This window comes from Pelmatolapia mariae, linkage group LG3_W (genome assembly GCF_036321145.2).
Source record: "Pelmatolapia mariae isolate MD_Pm_ZW linkage group LG3_W, Pm_UMD_F_2, whole genome shotgun sequence".
In the NCBI taxonomy this organism is placed as follows: domain Eukaryota; kingdom Metazoa; phylum Chordata; class Actinopteri; order Cichliformes; family Cichlidae; genus Pelmatolapia; species Pelmatolapia mariae.
This window is the reverse complement of record NC_086229.1, coordinates 78,267,155-78,290,722: the sequence shown is the minus strand read 5'-3', so window position 1 is coordinate 78,290,722 and position 23,568 is coordinate 78,267,155. Positions and strand designations below refer to the sequence as shown.

The 23,568-nt window shown below is 42.0% G+C and overlaps 1 protein-coding gene across 2 annotated transcripts in view; it reads left to right on the top strand.

The window, feature by feature from the left end:
* Nucleotides 1-23,568, top strand: part of arap2 (ArfGAP with RhoGAP domain, ankyrin repeat and PH domain 2) — a 158,976-nt gene that overhangs the window by 24,031 nt on the left and 111,377 nt on the right. For both annotated transcript variants that reach the window (XM_063469944.1, XM_063469942.1), the window contains exons 8-9: nt 2,524-2,644; nt 16,821-17,014. In XM_063469944.1, the coding sequence (XP_063326014.1) occupies nt 2,524-2,644; nt 16,821-17,014 (315 nt within the window). The remainder of the gene's footprint in view (nt 1-2,523; nt 2,645-16,820; nt 17,015-23,568) is intronic.

Here is a 23,568-nt window from a genome sequence, read left to right as displayed (position 1 = left end):
AGTTTACCAGGTTGTTTTTGAAAAGAACAGAGAGTTATCCATGCAGGATAGGCAGTTCCACGCACAAAAAAGGAGAGGTAGTACCGACACCGCCCTGCAAAATGACATGGGGTGACAAACCCTATGGAGGACCAAATGAGAGGCCCTCCCTAGGGTTTGTATGGCTAAGAATGAGCAGCTGTGGGAGTGAAGTTGGAGTGGGGAGAGGTCATAGGGAGGGGAGGTGAGTGTGGAGGAGATCTTTTGGCAGACGGAGGTGAGTCAGGTGTGTCGGCTATTGGAGAAAGAGAGATAGTTAGGCCTCATTGCTTCCTTGGCAGCCAGTCCCCTCGAGATCAGCCTCAAAAACCTTCACGTGCATGCGGGCGGGCAGCTGCCGCTCCGGCGCATGGCGTCATCTCAACGCCGACCGCCGCTTCCCGTCACATCGCACGTCTCCGCTGACTCTGCTGGGAGAGTATTTACAGATGCACAACTCGCAATTAAACAAGTCTCTCCTGCGTGACCCCAAAACTGGAATTAAAACAATTAATTAACCCATGCCGGGGTATAATTATCCATGCGCAGCCGCCGAGCTAATTCATCCACGCGCGCTCTTACTTTCTCCTTTCCTCACCTTCCTTTAACTTCTGGCTAAATTTAGAGAGAGAAAGAGGGAGATATTGGTGTGAAACTCCCGGGGAGAGGAACGCACACGGCTGCCTGTCGGTAATTAGGTTGAGCCACTTCTTGCCATTGTTAACATCCTGCTTTAATATGAGAAGGACCCCTTCTTGACCCTCTTAGGCGTCTTCATTTCTACGTGATGTCTCTCTTTTTCCCACGCGCCTCCTCTCCTCTCTTTGTCCTCCCTCTTCTCCATTTCTTTTTCTTTCTGATCATGGATTTATCCCTTCCCCTCTGTTTTTTTCCCTTCCCCTCCTTACCTCTTTTTTCTGATTGTATCACACAACGCTCTTACCATTTTCTTTCCCTTACTTCTCTCCTTGGCCTTTCACCCAAACCTAATTTATCTCTTTTATTTTTTTCCACCATCCATCCATCCCACCCACTCAGCCCTGCTCTCCTTAACTGACTGTGCCGGCTGGTATATTTTTGGCTGCGTGGTCTCTAGAAATAGGTTTTTGTGGATGGCAAGGTCACTGGTTTAATTAATAATGGCAAGAGGGAGTCAAAAGTTCACATCCTTTTTTTTTTATTTCTCATTTTGTCGTACCCACACCCTCTTCGCTCTTTCATCCATCCATCCTTTCTTCCTTCGCTTACTCGGCACACTCTGCATGTGACTGTGGGATAGAAGCACAGTGTTGTGCGTGGCAGACACAAACTGTTACAGTTTATACACAGGAATCAAAATTCAGGTCAAGAAAACAGGAAAAGGAAAAAAACAGTCATATGAAGTCATTTGTTGTTTCTGTTTTTTTTCCTCCTTATTTTGCAATGATAATGACATTATCAGCATGAATAATGCATTCTCGTGTCTGCCCCCCCCCCTTTTTTTTTAACAGCCATGTCATTTTTCATGCCACTACAAAAGCATAATGTGCTGCCCCCCTCCCCCCACTTTCCTCTATTGCAGGAACATTATAGTCTGAGATGTTCTTGGACATTTCTGTGTTATATTCTCACATCAGGTTCTGAATACTGATAGTGATGCCGTCTGTCCTTGATTCTTCAGTAGTCATAATATTAAGTTTGGAGGGTTTTTTTCTCCTTTTTTGTCCATTCTGTCTCGTTTCCCATTCATGATGACCCAGTACTGTAATTGCCATTGTCGAGGGAGACTGTAAAGAGGGTCACGAAGCCTCCAGTGCAACATCCTCCTTATTTGGATGCCTCCACTAGAGCTGCTGGGGAGGAGGGGGGGTAATGAAACAAAGCACACAACCAAGTCCCGCTTTACCCACTCACTTCCTGTGCTGAATCCCCAGTACACGTGTGCATGTCTCTTTTTAAATTTAAAAGTTTGTTTTCAGCTCGTAGATTTGTTTCACGAACTCCCAGATGACGTCTCGCCGTGTGTGCTCGCGTTCTTTAATGTAGTGCAGTTTACTTTTTTTTGTTTGGGCATGGTTTCCTGCTTTTGAAATTCTGCACATTTCAAGTTTCCAATTCGAGGTCGGAGGTCGCATCGATGCAAATTCGTCCCGGCTCTCGGAGCAGCGCGATTCACGCGCTCCTTGTCCGAGAGCGTTTGTGCGATTTATCAAAGTTATTGCTGAACACGGAACAGGGTTGCTTCATTTCTGCAGATAAATCTGACGGCCTATTGATAAGATGTTTCTGTGGTTTCATGAGGACGTCTGTTAGTGCTGTTTGAAATTGAATGCGGTCCTAACAGAGAGTAATACGACTCAGGATTTCACATCTATTGATACAAACAATGTGCTAGAAAATAATAACTGTGGGCCTACAGATGCAGATAATAGGAATAAGCAGCACTTGAATAACATTATTAACATGCGTGAAGCGGCGTGTGTCTGCTTGTGTTTATTCGCTGTGTGTGTGTCCTCCTCTGTTTAGGAGATGTACTCCAAAGGGATGATTCTGGCCAGCGCTATCAGGCAGGTGCGAGGACTGGGCGACAACAAGTTTGAGGTAGTCACCTCCCTGCGGACCTTCATATTCCGAGCTGAGAGAGAAGGTACAACAAGTGCTTCCTTTTCCTCTTTGTTCTGTGGTTTTGCATTCAGCTATGAGCCACACGTGCCGTTCTTTCTGTTTGTCACTCTGACCGGCTGATTCCCCGTCTAGCCTTGTTTTTCCTCCCTCGCTCGCCCCTGTTTCTCCGCCTCTCCCCCCTCCCTTCCTGTTTGTCTCTTTCTTCTCCTACCTCGCCATCTGAATATCTGAATGCCTCCGTGACAATCTTCTGTCTCACCTCCTTTTTCCTCTATTTTCTCTCTCTTCCTTCTCTAACACGCTCTCTCTCTCTGCAGTTTCTTTCTCCTCATACTCATTTTCAGTTTTATTAGGCTCATTTGTATGACTGGGAATCCTTTTGCAAAGCACCCCTGTGTAAAGAAACTGTTGTATACATTTATTTTCAGTCTTTGAAGACAGATATGAAAGGATCAAGATCCATTTAATGTCTGTGAATTAGGTACAGCGATGTGGCGTTTAGCCTCGCCTAGCATGAAGATTAATGCTGCGTTCCAGTTGCCTCGCAAGTCGGATGTTGGGACTGGGAGTGACATCACTCCCGAGGTGAGCTTTTTCCAGTGGTAAAATTGGAAAAGCAAGGAAAAATGGGATTTGTTTTGCTCCTTAGCAACGTAGAGCCATTCGTGTGTCACTAGAAAACCAACATAGTGCTTGGTTTTTGTTTCTTGTGCTTAAAAACATCACTGCTGCCCCTTCATGGACAGAGCACAGTCAGTGCTCTGGATACATCTTAGTTAGCAAGTCACAAATACATAACAGTGGCTGTGCAAACTGCAAGTTTGACAGTTGTTTATGTGTGCACTGGATTGGATTGTGAAGTCGGGATTGGTGGGACTGCCTTGACTTTCCGACTTGGAAATCCAACCTGAGGGGGTGTTCCAGTTGAAAATTCTGACTGGGAGCTTGCAAGTGCATACTTTTGGAGCCCAAGATCAATATTTAGTGATTTAAAATTCATATATTGCTGGAGACAAATTGATTTCTGTAACATTTGTTATATTGAGTTCTTTACTTACTCATTTAAACTGAGTCTGCTCAGATCAGCTGTCGTGTTTCTGGAGTTCCAAACACGTGTAGCCAACTGGGAAGCTGCAGAGCACCCCTGGTGGACCAACTTTCTCCTTTGGATTTTTAATTTCTAAACTTCCTAAACTTTCATTTATTGGCCTTTTTGCTAATTTACATATATTGGGAAATAGTAAAATTGGCCAATATATCAGCGCCACTCGAGTTTACTGTAGCAGAACGGCTGGTGAATGAGGAAGCAAAATTACTGAAGGGGAAACAGGTTTCTGCTCTAAATTTATACTTAGTGTTAGTATGTGTAGGCTGATTAGTTGTGATTACAACTCGTGATCACTGGGCCACAGAGAGGGAAAATGTCAGCATTGTAGCTGAACTTTAAGTGCAAAAGATGTTGCGTGCCATCTGTGACAACAGATTTTGACATATAGATATATATAGGACCTGCGGCGGGTCGCAAGGTGGCTTGGAGGAAAAAAAAAAGCAGTTTTATTATTGGCACCTTTTTTGAGATTTTCTATTTGATTGCTTATAAGTGTGTTAAAGTTTCCACGTTAGCGAGTCTGCTGCAGTTGTGCTTCAGTCCAAGTGATGGAAATGTTATCATCAGAGGGTGACGAGTGTTTCGTGATCGCTTGTACCCAACTGTGGAGACTTTACGTTACAATACAGTTACTAGAACTATAGCAGGAGTGACTGCTTGGATGTGGAGTCTCCCATGTCCTTGTAAACACCACTTTAGAAGGAAATCAGCTGATGTCTTCTGTCACTGACGTAAACCAATCTGTGGGGATTGGGACTTGGTTTGGTTGAGCTACCATTATGCTTGAAAAAGTGTTATTTTCTGTCCAGTTGAATAAATGAAAATTATGATCTGCCGATGAGTGTGCATGTGGCTATTAAAGAGGTCAGTATTGCAGGAATTCTGCTTAAATAACATCTTTCCTCCCTCTACTCTTCATCTTACTGTCACACACAAAACGCCGCACGAGTTGTCTCCGCTTATCGTCTTTGAGGTGGAAGCTTTGTCTGTGTCGGCCTTAATGAGAGGGGAAGGAGACACTTTCTGCTTCTCACCTCCCGCCTGCTTGATGGCAGTCTATTAGGCAGCGCAGGTCAGACAGCTCATTCACTAAATGAGGGTCTGTTTCTGGGGTCAGATGCTGGCTGCCCTTTGATTCATGGGAATAAGTTAGATTGCAGAAATCGAGCTCTGCGTGGTTGTGGCATTGAGTGGTACAGTGTAAATACGTGAGAGCAGGTAGAGCTGAAAGATCTTAATCGAGCGGGTCACCGAGACCTCAGCGCGGGTTTCTGACACGCTGACATCTGAGCCAAGAATAGAAACCTCAATATTTGACTTGCTAATAGTTATTACTAAGGATCACCTTATTGCTCTTGAAGAGCTCTACTGGTTTTTTAATGGCAGCATAATACTGGAGCAGACATTAAGCATCAGGCCTTGCACAAAATCTAACTTTTACTCTGGTATTTTGTCAGCTTAATGGTGATCAAGGCATGCTTATGAGCAGAATAACAAGTACTACATACAGTTATTCATTAATGGAAACCCGTATTGAAACGTTTAACGGATAATTATTTATGTAAAGAAGCATTTCATTTTAAGTCTGAGCAGAAATTGTAAAAACACCCAGCATTCTTGTGGATCCATGTAAAATGTCAGCTGAAGACGATAAAGGGACTTAATGGCACAGAAATGAACATCTCTCGTTATTTGCTCTTTAACCAAAATGCATACAAATCATTGTGAGGCGTATGTGCAGATAATAAGTGAAGAAGGTCATTCCTTTAGAAAACACGACAGGTTGAGAGGACTTTTGAAAAGCTACAACCTTTCGATGGTTCCCAAAGTGTTTGTACTTGACACCATTCTTGTCGAGAAGAGCGTCATTTGTGAAGTCTCAGCACTCAAAGCCGTACTAATCAGTGCTTGTATGGAATTAATTAGCACCAAACACTTAAGTAAAATGTTTTACTGTCTCAACTAAGTGTTTTAGCCTCTTTCAGCTAATTGTTTTATTGTCTTGCAGTGTGCGGTTTTCCCGTTTAGCAGCTAAAGAGAAAAAGATTGTGTAGGGATGCAAATGTAGCTTGATTTAGACGCAAAATTGCCAAAGCCGATGATGCTGGTTTAGGTTTATCCTCTTTCTCCAAAATGTACCAGGGGAAACAAAGAAATGTTCATTTTGAAGAATAACCTTTGAATATTAGCCGGCGCAGACCTGATGTAACAGAAAGAGGTAACCATCAGCTACTGCCATGGAGAAAGTCATTAAGGATACGGACAGGAACAGACAGGAAGGCTGATTTTGGCCAGTACTGTTTTTTGTTTGATATATGGGGGCATTTTCAGCAAAGCTGAGGAAAAATAAAGTAAAAATAAAGTGAAGTATTAGTGTTTTGTTATCACCTTCACAGGAGCAAACTGGAGCACCCGGACAGAACCCAAACAAACGTGGGAAAAATATGCAAACTCCCTGGGTAGATGGTAGATTCGAACCCAGGACTTTCTTGCTGTGAGGCTTCAATGCTAACTGCTGCTCTACTGTGTTACCAGAATATTTGATGTTATATACAACTATTTTTGTTGTATTTATGTATCTGATCAGCTGCTTGTTGTGTTTGTGGCCTTTCAAACAGTTGTTGCCAGTTGTGGTGGACAAATTATGAAACATCTAGGCTCATGGTGGAAGGGTGTAACTGTTTAAGATTACATCTATGGGCTGTTATAAAGGCAGATACCGAGAGATTGGCAAATATTGACCAATAACATTGACCTGCCGATAAATTGGCTTCTAGAAGAATACAGCTTCACTCTCTGTTCCCCTGTCAGTTGACCTTAGCAAAATTAGCCACACAACACGCCACAGAGGACTAAAAACGTGTATGCATGACACTTAAAGTGTGTACCGGCTAGCTAGCTAGCTAGCTGGAGAGCTTCTTAGCGTCTTCTCTTAGGAAGAGCTTCCTCGTTACTCTTTAAGGTTGTGACCCGTCAGTTATGTTCCATCATCCCATTTTGGTAACAAAGGATTTCAATTATATTGTGCACAGATGCACAAACGTTTGAGAACTAAAATGAAATGTATGGAAGCTCAAACAGGAGCCATTTTACACTATGCATATACGAGACATGAATAGTGCTGGCTGCTTTGTGGCTTTCACCGAGCAAAGATTTGCATCCAGTCTTTTCATTCAGGATTTTTTTGTTTTTGCTTCACCTCTAGCTCATAAAAAAACAACAACTTACCCTTCAAAAACTTTTTTCATCTTTTCCCCCCACTCTGAGGACCAAGGGTGAACGACACCCCCTCCCCTCTCTGTTGATTCAGCGCATCATCATATCGATGACTGCCAGCTTTTTTTCTTTTTTTTTGTTTGGTCCGTTTATGAGTCGCGGGTCCTCGATGGCATCATTTATCAGGCTGTCTGATCGTCATACGTCACGCTCAGTCGTCTTGACAAGAGCTGGGAAGGGGTAGAGGGCTGTCTGATTTGGAGGTGGCCTCTGACCGCTTGGGAACAGTCGGATGGCTCTCGCGAAGGTGGCGCCTGCCATCAAGAGACGAGTCTGTGAGGAGAAATGAGAGAGAGGGAGAAAGGAGGATAAAACTTGGCCTCATCACCTCATGCATCTTTAAACAGGCCCACTCGCCTTGTGGCGGAGAGTCATCAATCTTTGGGGAAACACATGAAAAAGAAGGAGACACGAGCAGACAGAGGGAAAGAAAAGGAGTAGGTTAGTGAAGTGGAGTTAAGGAGCTGCTGGGCCGATGCAGTTGGGGGGCGAGAGCGGGGAGAAAATGATGGAGTGATGGTCGGAGGAGTGTGCAAGAGTGGTTAAAGGCATCCAAAAGGCATAGAAGAAGAGGGAGGAAGAGCAACAAGGGGAAGAAAGGGATTAGGTGAGGACGTGGCAGGAGTGGATAGAGCGAGAAGTAGACATGCAATCTCGATATTAAAAAAAAAAGGAACAGAGAAGTAAAGGCGGAGACGGCAGGGAGCGATGAAAAGGGCAGAGTGAAGATGGAGAGAGGGAAAAGGAGGAGTGAGAAGTGAGTGAATAATTGAAGGCCACCGGAGAGAGTGTGCACACAGCTGTCGGCTGATTCCCCACTTGGTCCGCAGGTGGCCCCTTCCCTTAGGTACTGTCAGCTTGAGAGAGGAAAGATGGAAGGAGGAAGGAAGGCAGGCAGGGGGAGAAAAAAGGAGGGAGGGAAGGAGTGATGCACAGAGCAGTGGCAGCGGTGGGGGAGAAGAAAGTGCGGCAGGAAGAGACGCGGCGAGGAATGATGGAAAACAGACAGGACAGAAAGGGGGAATGTTGGAGATGTGCAGAGGGGTTGCAGACAAATGCGCTACAAGACAGGAGATGAGATTTATTGTGTTTAAAAAAAAAAAAAAAAAAAAGGTTGATGATTTGTATTCTGATGCTTTGGCAATTGCCTTTCCACAAGCCTGCTCGTAACACATGTTGGTTCTGCTCGAGATGACAGGAAAGACGTTTAGAGAGATGTAGAGAATGAGTAAGGAAGAGCAGAGGAATGGTTGGGAGCAGCCCAGAGACAAAATGATGGCAGAATTATAAACTCAGAAGGACCTGCAGTGAGACTAAAGTTTTGTATGCTGCGGCACATGTTTCACTTCACATTATTTCATACTTCACTGCTACAGTGGTTGGGTTTTGGAGTGCCCCTTTTTCCTCTAAGCTAAATCAGGTGAATGCTAGTCCAGCGTTCACTCTCTTTAGCTGGACGTCTTTCCTTCGCTAGCAGGTTTCTAGGAACTTTTACCGACAGCAGCTGCTCATTTATACAATGAAGTGAATCAGCCTTTGTAATCTCTCCACTTTTTATTTATTTAAGCCAGAAGCAGCCCTGTGGTCACTAGCTGTGCCTATAAACCGTATGGGATCTTTGCAGAGACACAGATGCCTTTGTGTTAACGTATAAATATTATAAGGCTAATAGTTTTGTCACAGAATAAAATTAAAGAATAGACCTCTTAGAAGAGCTGTTGTTGCAGTAAACCACATAGCAAGCCGTTCCATTTGTGAAATAACTGCCTTAAAAATGTTTTCAAAGTTATAAAGACCACAGTTACTGCAGGGACTTTGAGTTAAGGCACTCAAGTTATCTGATGTAACACCTAGCAGCGATGTCACCTCAAAGTGATAAGTTTAAGCCTCGCTACATTTTGAGATGTATGAAGTGAGATGTATGAAAATTCACCCCCGTACAGCTATAAAAGTCCATGCATAAAATTAGCTACAGAGCACAGAGTGTAAAATAGATAAAACATTTTAGTCTTTAACTTGGGCCTTCTGACATGAAAGTGTGCGGGGGCTGACTTTCTATCAGATCTTGACCAATGATGACTAGCATTAGCTAACTTTAGATAAATACTGTATTATTGTATGTGCTGTATATGTTTTAAAAACCATTGTTTCAGTCTTTGTGGTCATAAAGGACACGGTCAGCAACAATACTCAGGTAGGCTGTGGTGTTTAAGTGATGCTTAGTTGGCATAATGGGGCCCAAAGTGTACCAAGAAAATGCCTTCTACACCATTACACCAACAGCAGCTTGACATTTTGATACTTAACCGACATTCTGAGTGTTGCAGCAAAGGTTAAGAGTCATCAGAGCAATTTTGGGGAACCTGTGGGATTTTAGCCTCAGCTTCCTGTTCTTAGCTGACAAGAGTGGTACCCAGTGTGGCCTTTGTTCAGAGATGCTCTTCTGCATACCTCAGCTGTAGTTTGAAGCAGTCTGATCATTCTCCTCTGACCTCTGACATTCAATTCAATTCAGTTTTATTTATATAGCGCCAAATCACAACAATAGTTTCCTCAAGGCACTTTATATTGTAAGGAAGACCCTACAATAATACATATAGAGAAAAAAAACCGAACAATCATATGACCCCCTATGAGCAAGCACTTTGGCGACAGTGGGGAGGAAAAACTCCCTTTTAACAGGAAGAAACCTCCGGCAGAACCAGGCTCAGGGAGGGGCGGGGCCATCTGCGGACCGGTTGGGATGAGAGAAGGAAGACAGGATAAAGACATGCTGTGGAAGAGAGCCAGAGATTAATAACATCAGCAAGACATTTTCATGGATAGAACTTCTGTCCACTGGAAGTTTTCTCTTGTCCAGACTATTCTCTGTGAACTCTAGAGTTGGCTGTGTGGGGAAAATCCCAGCAGATCATTGCTTTCTGAAATACTCAGACCGAACAACCACGCCACATTCAAAGTCACTTAAATCAGTTTGAACTGAATGTCACATAATTCAGAATGTACAAAATCCACAGTTTGGATACGTTTGCCAGAAATTTGATTCTGATGAACATAAACAGTTTTTACTGAGGATGAATATGAGTGTAAGCCGTAATTTGTGGCAAACAAACACTAAATAATAATAGAAATGTTTTATTCAGTGTTGGTGTGTTTGGGCACTGAGGTGATTGAAAGGAGAGAAACAGAAAATGGCCACAGTCCCTCAGCTTTGTGTATCTTTTATTATTTGTTTTCCTCCCCTTTTGTTTTGTATCCCTGCTGATGGAGACCGCGTGGGCGGCTTCTAAGATCTCTGTTGAGCGCTGAGTGGACCTAGCTCTCATCTCATCCACTTTCGCTGAGGATTATCTGCCTCTCCCCTCGTCTCTCTCCATGAAAAGTGGAATATTCTTTCAAATAGATGGCCGTGCATATATCCCTTAATAAGCACTAGTTTTGGCCGCTGGATTTTTAGTGGCTGGGAGCAGTTTGCGTTCTTGTTCTGTGCACGCAGAGGTGAGGCCGTGTTTGTGCACGGAGCAAAAAATCATTTTGAGGTTCTTGTGCGAGGCAAATATTAACATACACAAATCCTAACGTGCAAGGCGTACAGGCACGCCACCGTTACTTTCACCTTCCTCCTCCACTACCATCCCTCCTGCGCTCAGATTGACAGCTTGGGCGAGGAGGCCAGCGGAGAGTGGAGGGAAGGAGGAAGGAGCCCCCCCCCCCCCCCCCCCCCCCCCCCCCCATCTGAATAAATGAACAGGCAAATAAGTGAGAGCGGGACAGGTAATGGAAGTCAGAAAGCAGGGTGGGAAGGGAACAGTAAAGCCAAGTGATGTAAAGAGCGGTCAATAATTGAGCAGGCCTTTTATTATTGATACCAGCTCTTTGTGAATTCATAAGAGTCTGAGGGGGGGGAGGGGCTGAGCTGGGATTGGTACCGGGCAGCAGATACAGTATTTTGGTGCTCGGGGGGTGGGGGGGTTGGTTAAGGTTGTCGACGATAAGGACGCCCAGAGACCTCAGAGGGTATGTTTGCATGCAAATTCAAGGAGAGACACGTCCACAAAGGCTGCAGGAGGGTCAGAAGGTCACAGTCGAGAAGATGATTAAGGTCAATTTATGACGGTGACAGGTTGACGGTGACCAAAAAATGATTGACGGGTCCCTTCCTGTGTGTGTGGAGGACACGCCGGCAGGTCGCTCTGGGGGGTGACGCAGCTCAAGTTCAAATTTGAGTCTGTCAAAGCAGAGAGGAGAAAAATGGAGGTGTAGTCTGCCTTCAAATAAAAGACCTTGAAGAATCATCTTGTTTTTATAAATACGAACTAATTTATGTGATCATTAAAATCCTGGATACTGACGTATGTTAAATTAATTTGCACCCACGTAATAAATCTGTAACGACTGTGTTTTTGAATATTTTGGGTTATTAGGCCTGTTTTTTATGCTTTTAAATTTGTTCTTTAGTTTATTTTTGCTACAAATAATCAAGACAAATTGCAATTGATGCACTTTTTGGGCCTTGGTGGCTAATTTTCTTGTGTACACACTGACGTCTTGGGGTGTGGGTGGGCGAGGGTGGGCAAGCTCTACTTTTAGCAGCTTTCATTTAATGTTGTGTTGATTGTTGCCTTTAAGAACTTTGTGAAAATTATATACTATATGTTGAGGGCGTCTCCTTTGAGTGAATTAGATTTTTACTCAGAAACCAGCACTGCTGACATAAATGCAGCCGGTCTTCTTTTCTGTCCTCCTGCCACCTGGAGATGACTGGAATAGCAAGACGCTGTGAACAGGAGCGCGTACTGTGTCATGTGCGCATGGGCGTGGGTGTAAAACGGTACGTTTTAAAATTTCCGGAGAAAGGCGATGTTCCAAAATGATTTATCTGGTGACAAGAGAGGGTATCAAAAACATTTTGGGCTGACGATTAAGATGAACTTGGAGCTCGTTTGAGCAAATTAGATTGAACAGAAAAAGGAAGTATGTGGGCTTTGTGGTTTGCTGACCAGCTTCCGTGTTGTGAAGAATATTTTTAGTGTCAGTCTTTCCATCACATACGCCTCACTCTATGGTGTATGTCAGTGGTTACCAACCTTTTTCATCTGACATACACCCACAGCCCTGTCAGATGGATTCAAGAACCCCTTCATCTTCACTGTGCCTCATGTTCAAAAGTGTACATTTGAACTCTTTCTTTAAACTGGACTACTTTCAGTGTACCATTTATCAGTCATGGTTGGCAAAAATGTCTCAAGAATTCATCTGCTATCAGTTACTACTCCATTTACCAGCTTTAAATTAGTGACCCAATTAAACTATAGATGAGCTGAACACTGTGCTTTAGCCAACAAACTTCCTGCTTGCCCATACTTTTAGCAAAAGGTTTACAGTGGTCCCTCGCTATAACGCAGTTCAACTTTTGCGGCCTCGCTGTTTCGCGGATTTTTTTGTGCACTTTTCAATGTTTTTTTTGTTTGTTTGTTTTTTTTTTTACAGCGCATAGTGTTCTGCGTCCTAATTGGCTGTAGACCATTGTCAATCAATCTCGTGCCTTGTCTCCTGTACAGTGCAGAGTGCGTTCAGCTTGTCAAATTTACATAAATCGCTAGCAGTGTGACTCTGAAGTGCTGTACTGTATGTTTGTAAGTTTTCTCCCCAACAAACACAACAATGTCCACGAAACGTTTTGCACCCTCAAAGGCAACCGCGGGTGCCTTTGGTTTCATTCTATATAAGACTTATTTTTCTAGAAGGTTTGAATTTTGACAGTGTTTAAACAAGAGAGAAAAGTGTGAACATCTTCATGCCTGTCTTAGAAAAGTTTATAAAGTGTGTAGTGAGGGGTTTTACAGCCTTCACACATCTATAATAATTGTAAAAAATAAAGTTCGCTACTTCGTGGATTTCACCTATCGCGGGTTATTTTTGGAACGTAAGTCCTGCGATAAACGAGGGACCACTGTACCTCACTTTTTGTCCTTTGTGTGTTATCAGTGCCTTCCTTTTTTGTATCAATCTTTTGTATCACTTTTACTTAACTGTTCTTTTGTATCTTGTAGAGCCTGTCCTTTTTAACACCGATATCAAAAATCTGATATCAGTGTTAAACTCTGATATCGATCTTTTGATATAAAAATCAAAAGATCTGTTTTTTTGGGGTGCGGAGGATTTCTCTGTATATTTTTTTATGTGTGTTTATGTACTCGTTTACATCAATCGATTGTTGTGTGTTGCTAACTGAGAAGTTGCAGAGCATCCTGTGTGCAATATTGAAACTCATAACATGGTTGCATAGACTGATAAATAGCTAATATTGGCCGATACGATACATCAGGTAATAAATATGTCAGGTTCTATTAGCATGGTTGCAAATCACTTTTTTGGTTATTGTATGTACTACTTATGAAAATCCAGTATCTCTAAGTGTTAAATCAATCAATCAGTCAAAAAAAATTTTTTTTTTCAAGTCCAACTTGAGCTATACCATCCAGATTGTTGTGATAGTGTCCTTCAGCTCATCTATATTTTTGGCTCTGGTGTTATGTTCTGCTTTACAGTACCTCACAGCTTTTCTGTGAGGACCTGAACCTCATAAATTCTCTGTAAGGTTAGGGTCTTGTGACTTGGCTGGCCAGTTGAACACAAGCTCTCTGGGCAGGTGCCAAGTCCTGCTGGAAAAGGAAATCAGGATCTACATAAAGTTCTTCAGCAGGTGAAAGCATGACGCGCTCTAAAACCTCCCGGTATACGCTTGCTGCACTGACTGACACAGTTGACCAAATGCCACCAACACCAGCAGATGACACAGCACCTCAGTTGTAACAGTTACAGCTGTGTTCCTGAAGATTTCCCTCATGGAGGCTCTTGATGCACTGACTCCAGCCTCAGTCCACTCACCATAAAGCTCTTCCGAGTTCTTGAATCAACTTTATTCGGCGGTCCTCTCGAGGCTGTAGTCATCCCTGCTGCTTTTGCAGCTTTTCTCATCCCATGTTTTGCTTCAAGTTAACTTTTAATTATTGTGCTTCAGTACAGCTCTCTGTGAACAGCCGCCTCTTCAGCAGTGACCCCGCCCATAGCTTACCCTGGGTGTGAAGGGTGTTGATACGTGTCATCTGGATAAATGCTGAATCAGCGGTCTTTCCTGTGATTATGATTGGTTGCGAGTGCTGAATTAGACTGAGACATTCACAATATTTAATTTACTCAAACTGTAATAATTTGAGATACCGGAGTTCTGATTTTCATGCGTTTTTAGGCCTAAATCATCAAAAATAAACAATAAAAAGGCTTGAAATATTACACTTCATGTATGGGATATATGGGAGTTTACCTTTTTTGAATTATTTTTAAAAAATTGAATGTTTAGATGAATTTTAGTCATCCAAACAGTGAGATGTCAGTGAGCCTCCTCTCCTTCACTGGTTCAGCACATGCTGTTCTTCTTTGGATTTCTGTTCACTTTGACATTCTTCGAGGAAGACACTGAGTCCCCGCCAGCTCCGGGCTATTCTACTTTTAAAAAAATGAGATGTGGCAAAAAAGTGAAAAAGATGAATTTTCCCATCAAGGAAATCAATAAAATTCGTACATTGGCATGCTACAGCAGTATAGTTTGTTAGCCTCTTTCAAGCATTTTCATTAGTCTCCATTTCCAGTTGCAGTAACTTTCATGTCATGATTCGTGCAGTTTCCTTCCTGTTCTTAGCAAAGAAATGTAACGGATAAAAAAAGCAAGCCGAGAGGATGTTACACCAAGCGAAGGTGTTTCTTCATCCTGAACATTTGAGCAAAGCACATTAAACTCATGCGTGAGGTATCCAAAAATACATTTCCTGAAAGAGGAGGTGTGACGCCCCCTTTGTGACCACACACAAATGTTTGTGGTTATTCTGAGAGCATCATTTAGTCACTTTTTATATTCCGATAAACTGTCATGCTGTCAGTGCTGCTTTTTGTTTTTTTGCTTTTTGTATGATGAGTTGATGCTTTGCACATTTTCACTTGGAGGGTATTTATATTTCAAAAACATAACTTATAAATTCTTTTTTAGAGGACAAAAAAAAGTACAGCATTGTTGTTTGCATAGTGTTCATATCAGCTTATAGAGTTTTTTAAATGCATTTCTTATTCCGGCTTGTGTAGAACAGCTACCGCTGTGGGTTCTGCTTTGGACCTGTGATGCGAGTCTTTGTGTGTGTTTACAATCCTTTGGTATTTCTTGTGTTTCCACTTTGCGGGCTTTGATAGCACCGTGTCTTGGGCGGTGGAGGGATGGGCTTTACAGCATGTGCTTCATGTCTGCTTTTATGTTTGCTTGAAAAGTTGCAGAGGAAGATATCTGAGAGGCCTTTCGAGTGTACATCTTTTGAATGTAAACCCTGTGCGGAACATGATGGAGCACACTACGTTTGAGCCATTTATCTGCACAGTAATCCAGGGGGATTTACAGTAAGTTAGACATCTCGGTGTCCCGCTCAAGGACACTGCTTGAAGACTCCAAACAGCGTTAGATGTGCCATTGATGGGGCAATTGACTGTTTGCTAAACCCGTCTTTCCAGCAGCAATTGTCTAATGATAGCTACCCGAGGAGTCTAAGGCCTGTAAAGCTTTGGATTCCTTTGTATGCGTTGTGCTGCGAGACAATCTGCAATGTCTTTTTTTGTGGTTTTATCAAACCCCCAAACAGCAAGAAATATAAGAAATTGACTGATTAATGTGTTTATCTGCTGCTATAGGACTCCTATATCCTGTAATCCTGTGAAAAACTAAGTGCGCCCCACTTTTAGTAGCAATGCCATGAATTTATTGGAAATACTAGTTTTCTGCATGACTTTATCACTGTCTCACTTGCTTGTGGAGGAATTTTGGCCCGTTTGCTTGTGTTCATTTATGTTTGGCACTTGTTCATATGCAGCTCTCCTCAACAAAGTCGTTCATCATCTTAACGTAGCAGTAGCTGCTGTTCATTAAAAGTGGTCAGCATGTGGAAGTAACAACCTCTTAAGTGTCTCTTTGATGCAATGACATGGCAGCTTTTTTTGTTTTTTTGAAGATATTAATAACTTAAAGTGGTTATCACATTTCATGAGACGGAGCGTTTGAAACGCCTGAGCGGCAGTAGATAAGGATTTGGACCTCGATGAACAATATGAACCCAAAAATAAGAATTTCAGTAGTAGTGATACTCTTAAAGCCAAGATAAGCTGCTCTGTGAAATATAGTCACTCCTTTTTGTGACTTTCTTTGTTTTCTTCCAAACTTGAGACAAATTAGAGTATTCAGAGAAGTGTGGCTGCTTCTCATTAAAACCTGTGCCTTTTTTTTTTCTTTTTATCGTATATTTTAATTAGGTGTTGTCTTGACTGAAATTATCCCCGTCACATTTTGCTTTAGGCTTGCAAATCTCTGAGAAGCAGCTATCTGTATCTCCACTGCTAGACTTAGCACTTTTCAGCTTTGCAGGATAGTGTTTTTTTTTTTTTTCTCCTTCCAGCGGCTGAGTTAATTTTCACCAATTGTAGCTCATCCTGTGTTTCAATTACTTTTCCTTTTAGGCTGGAGTTTTCTGTATCAGTATGCAGCGGAGGTTTAGGAGCCAATGTAGCTCACAGAAGAGATGCAGAAATGATGAATTAACACTATGATTCAAAGACTTTAGGATACCCTGATCTCTTTTTGTCTAGTTCTCTCCCTGGCTTTTCTTGATTTCCTTCCCTCTTGTATTCACTCCTTTACACGCTCACACTTGTATCCACATGCACCATCTGCCTCCCTTTTTCTCTCGTTTCTGTCTCTCACTCATGCACGTGTCCACAGGGGAGCGCCAGGAGTGGATGGAAACTCTTCAGACGGCCACGCGCCCCCCCGCCTGCGGCTCCCAGAAGCGCTCCGGCACCCTCCCTCACGCCTCCTCCACAAACAAGCGAGGCTTGCTGGAGCTCCGCGGTTACAAAGGCAGAGTGCTGGTGTCCCTGGCGGGGAGTAAAGTCAGGCTCTGCAAAACAGAACAGGTACTTCCAACACCGTCGGGACTTCCTCTCTACAGAATGACAGCTTCCTGTTTTGTTTTTTTTTAAAAAGGGGAAGATGAGAGCCTATCTGAAGCAGCGGTGGCAGATGTGGAAATGCTCTTGAATGTGTAATGTGCAGAGAGTAAATATATTTGCTTGAAATTGCTTTAGGGTACACTGAGATGCATTGGGCTCTCTGGAAAGACTGCTTATAACCACGTTGACCCAAAGCTCGATCACAGCCACAGCGGGCTGAAGAAGAAATGATACAAGACGAAGAATGTAGTGAAGTTAAAGTTGACGTGTTGTGCATGTAGCTGAAAATTGAAAATAGAAGCAGATGCTGAAATGTCTTAAGCCTGTGTTCTTTTAAATGTCCAGCAGAGGGCAATAATTCTGTTTACATGGTTGTATGAAAGTATGTTGGAAAACATCTCAAATACTCACTTGAGTAGTTGATACATTTATGAGTTCAAGCAATAGTTTTGAGTATTTTTGAATGCACCATGACACTTAGGTTGTGAATTGTGGCTGTCATGTAAGCGTTTTTGGTTTCTCAGTCAGCTCCACCCTCTGCTTGTAACATCAGACACAAACATCTGTTTTGAAACAGAATGATGGCTAAGGCGAAAATGTTTAGTTTGAGGCTTCATAAAGCCTCAGGCTTGTAGACTTAGTGACCAGTCTGCAGCCTCCTCGTCACCACCAGTTTCGATGTACTCATTCATTAGCATGAAATTGGCTGCATAGAGACAGAAGGTGCCACACTGAAAACCTCACTATGAATACGCTTTGGTTGCTAGTAGGTTGCCGCAGTTACCCGTAGTTAGCATGAAAAATGCCGACATGTCTGCAAACACGTGCAAACAAGTGGTAGTGAAACTGTGAAAGTGCGATGCAGACTGGACGTTTGCCTTCAAAGTAGAAGTTGCACGTGTTGAAATGTTGTGGTTGCAACAATAAGGCACAACCTTGACTTTAAAGGCCAACGTTCTGTTTGTGATGCCTCACTTTTTTCAAGTTTCACTGCAGCTCGGAGAGAGCGCTTAAAGACAAGTCGGTGTCTTCCATGCAAACTACGAGTTACCACGGCAATCTGCTAGCAACCAAGGCAAAGCACGCTTTATGCATCTGAAGTGCTCTGTTCCCACATGTCATCCATCCATGTGGGAACAGAGCCTTGTTTAACCCATTGGTAAAGATGGCTAAGTCCATCTTTTATATACAGTCTATGTAATATTTACTATGTAAAATATGGCCTCTTAAGGCAAATCTACTTCAGTGGTGGTCTTTAAATCCAGCTTAAAAACTCGCTCAGTGGGTAACTGACACTGTTATTTTATTGTTATTGATTTATTGTATTTATTGTTCTTTGGTCGGCCATGTGTTGTTTTTAAAGTGTAACATAAATAAATTCTGGTATGGTAAATAATTAGCAGAAGGAAAAATATAGTGTTTGTGTGCTGTCTTTAACATCCATATAGTGCCTCAGAGGATGTTAGTCATTGCTTTAAATTTGCAGGTTTATCGAGTATGGGGACCTTTGAGGCGATAACTAAACACTCATTCAGATATTTTAATTGGCAGTCATATGATTAGTATGTTATTGAGTGCATGTGTCGGGGTTTATTTGTTTGCCTGAGTCTAATTAAAATTCTCACATAACAGGCACGTGTGGCAGGTTCACGGCATTTTGGAGGATAAGTACATCTACATATTTTTAGCCATACAGACAGATTGGAGCTAGCATGTGCACTATGATTCTTTCGATTGTTTTCTCTTCAAAGTATGTTCTGCTTATTGTTTTTCCTCATTAATTGTTTTGGATGACATTTTCGCATACAGCGTATGGAAAACATTTGAAGAGTGAGACAAAGGCAGATTTAAAAAGAAGGAAAGAGAGAGAGAGAGTTGCAGACAGACAAGTGTATCGCCCGCTGAAATTCTTACACTTCTGACCATCTGTCCATATGTCTGCTATTGATGGCTGTCAGCGTTCTGTTAATTTGCGGACGCGAGTCGAAGCCCACACTTGTCTGCGTGCAACTGCAGTTTCATCCGATTGAATGCAAGCTGTCAGGAGCAGACAGGTGTCACAGTGTTATTGTTTCAGTGTTATTAGCATGCAAGGATTCTCCCAACTGCAGCACCTCATCTGATCGCATATTTATGCGAGTGTTTAGTGCAGAACCGCAAGACGGGGAAGGAGGAGAGCTAAGCAGAGAATAAGAGAAGTTGACCCTATTCAAAGGTGATAAACTGAGATAAGTTTGTTAAGGTCCAAACAGTGGCAGGACAAAAATACTTACCACTGTTTGTTCCAGTGGCGGTGAGACTTGTACCGTTAGCATATTGTTGACGTGACCCCTTAAACTGTAGCAGTTTTCATCTGTTTACACTCACCATTACTGAATCTCAGATGCTGAGAGAATTAGCACCCAACCTGTTTGTTCTTTAATGAGTGAATACATTAGAAGCAGAGAGAGAGAGATGGCTTGTATGGAAGATTAAAATGTGCTTTTTAATTAATGTATTTTCTAGAAAACACTTTTTAATGTTTTTATTTTTTGTGCATTTATGTTTTATTTTTAGCCTGTTTTACTCCCAGATAAAAATGCACTAATTGAAGACGTGACTTAAGCAGTCATAAAAATACTTGTCTAAATACACCCAGAGGTTTCAGGCTGTACTTTTGTGATGTTTTTTTCATTCGTTCTGTTTTAGGCAGTTTGATGGAGTAACTATTTACAGTCAGAATACTCAAAATACAAAACTACAACTAAAACTACAATTCAGATTCAGCCTGAGGTGCCGGCTGGATCCCAGCACACATATACAATGCTGAAGTAGTCTTTTAAAATGCTGCGGCTTTACTTCCAGCTTTCTGCATTCCTTCATAATTGCTGAGTGATCAATTGAATTTTTTACAATCTGGTGCATTCTTGCTTTTTGCTGTTTTTAAATCACTACTCGATGCAAAGGGTGTAGTTGTTGGCAGTGTTGAAATCCTCTGGAGGGTTGATGAATGGATATAGTAGCAGCGTTTCTGGTGAACATTTGAAATCTTCAAATGAGAACTACTGATTCAGTATTACATTTGAGAGACGGGATTTTAAAAAGGAATGGTCAGCGTTCAAGAAGCTGAAGTCAAGATATCTTTATTTTTGGTCCCTTTGAGTGGAGCTCTGAAAACTCTATAGTATCTTTTATTAAGCAAGCCTGCCTGGTACATTCTGGTGTCTTGCAAACTTTTTGATCCCAGTTTGTAACACAGACTTTCCTTTAAAAATTTGTAGACTCCAATCTCAAGCAGAGATACAGTATCTGCTTGAGGAATTATTTAAGCCTTATACATAATTACTTACGTATTATTAAAAGTGTTCTTAGCTTAGCTTGTCGTGAGTGGAAGGGAGTGTAATTTAGCTTTACAAAGGTGAGAAAATGTACTTACTAACAACACATAGCATAAAAGATGGTCATGGCTTCTGGGTGTGAAAGGTAAAACACATATCAATGTGACTTAAACCTTTAGAGATAACAGAGATAACTCTTTATTGTCATTGCACAGTCATACCTCGAACAATAGTACAACGAAATTGGAAACTGTCCCGCGTCAGCACAACACAAACAAGACAACACAACACAGTAGTAAAAAACACACCTACCCACACACATATACGTAGAAAATATAAAAAGCAAAACACTGAATGTGAAGAGCAGTGAGCCGCTGTGCCGCCATCTTAACACATGTGATGCTAACCATGTAATGCTAACTTGTCCACCACACACACACACACACACACACACACACACACACACACACACACACACACACACACATTATGCATATCTGTGTATAACATTTAAATATGCTTACTTTAAAATTTTGGATAGGGGTGACAGTACAGTCTGGATTTGGTGCTAATGCTAAGCTAATTTAGCTGTATGCGACACACTGAGAAATTAGCATGAAACTCTGTAAGAAAAACATGTGATCTTACTTTGAAGGTTTTTTTTTTAATTTTTAAACTGACATTAGCAGCTAACAGTAGTGATAACCTACAAACTTGGCTAGTAAGTTACAACTTTACATCATCCTAGCGTTAAATGGAATGATAATTTTGGCTAGTGAAAGCTTACATGACACTCAAAGCAGCTACATCATAAACTATGAACAACTTAGCTTTACTGTAGTAGTGTATATATTCAAATTATTACAAGTACTCATGAGGCTTCTTGGTGGTATTAATACTTTACATGCACATTAGCATGCTTGTTATAGGAACAAAAGAATTAAACGCTGTGTGACGTCCCTGATGTAGCTGACTTAGTGTTAATGTGCAGCTTTGCTTTGTTGGTGTGGACCTTCCGTCTCCATTTTAGTCATAAAATAAAGAAGAGATAAGTTTGCTCTTAAAGTTTCCCTTCAGTCTCTCATATTTGATGTCAGTCTAATTAAACCCTGATAGTCCCCGCTCATGTACAGCTTCTCTGTTCTCTGCCTGCTCCTGTCCCGACAACGAGATATAGCATCTGAGATGGAAAGATACCTCACAGCCGTGATACTATTTCTTAAAGTGCCTGACACGTATTTGTGTGCATATTTGATAATGCTACATGCATTCGACTCATTTCCATCCCTCCTCGGCTCTCATTTCGTTTCGCTCGCTCTTGTAGTTTTGTTGTTTGCCTTTCATTATTTTCTTCATTAGCCTGAACAAACATCTTTGTTAGAATTCTCTTTTGGGTATCACTCCTTGTCAGCACATTTCCACTTCCTTGATCTGAGACAGCGGGAGAATCGGAGGGAAAGAGAGAATCGGGGAGAGAACAAATTAATTGTATTATTTTAGCTTACAAGCTAAATCCTCGGCATAAATGCAGGAGCAGCTGCGGTGCATTTTGCAGGGAGGAAAGCAGGCGGCAAATGAAAGACAAGAGACTTAAAAGTCAGAAACTGAGAGATGGAAGTAGGAAGATGAAGTGAACAGGGTGGAAAGACCAGTTCGGTGCAGGGCTTGCATGAGTGAGAATCGAGCGTTGGTGGTTTTGTAAGAAAAGGAGAGAGTGATGGAGAGCAAGAGCACAGGGAGGGAGGTAGACCATAGCCCTGTTCAAGTTCAGTGGAGTGGAGTATTTAATCTAACATGATGAACGAGCTATTGGAAACATCATCCTCCCAGCTCCTCCTTCAACACCCCTACCCCATTTCTCACGGACCGTAAGCCCCGTGATGGAGCTGTGGTTAAGGTCACTTAAACACCAAGGTAAAGAAAGTCAGACAGTGCGCAAAGTGTGTCTCTCTCACACACACACACACACACGGTTACTCTGAGAACCATCTCTCTGCCATGCCCTGCATAGGCAAATTGGTACAAGCAGAGTGACTTGTTTCGTGTCTTATCGTGTCGTACATCACAAGCGTTGCCCACTTTGTTTTCACTCTGGTAGCTGAGGGATTGATTGATGGTTGAATGATCATATTTCTCGCTGTCATCTTGTGTATAATTTAGAATTCCTCCCAGTTCCAAGTTAAATCTTAGCTCAAATGAAAACTTTCAACATGCAGTAGAGCCTTTCCTGGTGGAGGGAGAGGGGGGGAAAAAAAAGAGTACACAATGAGATTGCGACTGAAAATTTAATTAATCTTTGCTTTAATTAAATTCTCTGCTCTTCGCAAGATCTTCTCTGTGAGACTTAACATCATCCAGAGACTTCGAGGCCGTTTTGTAGCACTGATGCCGCGACTGAATTTGAGATCAAGGCTCTTCGTTTTTTGTCCTCACACCTGATTTAGCTGAAAGATAACAAATTCAAATCTTTTGCTGTGTAACAAGAGCAGTTTACACCTGCCTTTCTTTCTCTTTTCATACTTGGAAGCCGTGATTACAATGCTGGCATATTAAGTTGATTGCAATGGAAAACGTTTGACTAATTACAAATTAAATACTGTTCCTTTTAGCTACTAAATACTATCCTGTGTTCAGTGGTACTTTCCTGTCTCAGCTGCTTGCTGAAATGTAGCAGTGAGAGCACCAAAGGCCGCTTAGTTGCAGAAAAACTAAAACAATGAAGATGCTAAAAATGGTCAGAAGGTAATTGCACTGTGGGGTAATGAATCTCACTGGGTTCATCAGTACAGACCACTTTGTTGACAGTACTAATTTGATTGGTTATTAATATAATAAGACTAAAACAAGCTTTGGTGAGCTGGTTACTGGTTATGTATTCAAAGACACAACAAACAGAACAAATGGTAATCATCAGACTAGCGAGGCTCTCCCTGAAAAAGACGTCGTGTTGACGTTAGTCTGAAACCTGTATATGCCTTTCAGCACTGATGGTGCCTGTCTAGATGTTACCATGTTACTTGCACAGAGATTTTTCCAGATTCTCTGACTCTTTTCATATTATGTACTGTGGATGATGAGAGATAACCAGTCTGCACATCATCATTCTGAAACTGAAGAGAGATTTTTGCAGATTGTTGAACCTCTGCCTATCTTTACTTCTGAGAAACTCTGCCTCTCTAAGGTGCTCTTTTTATACCCATT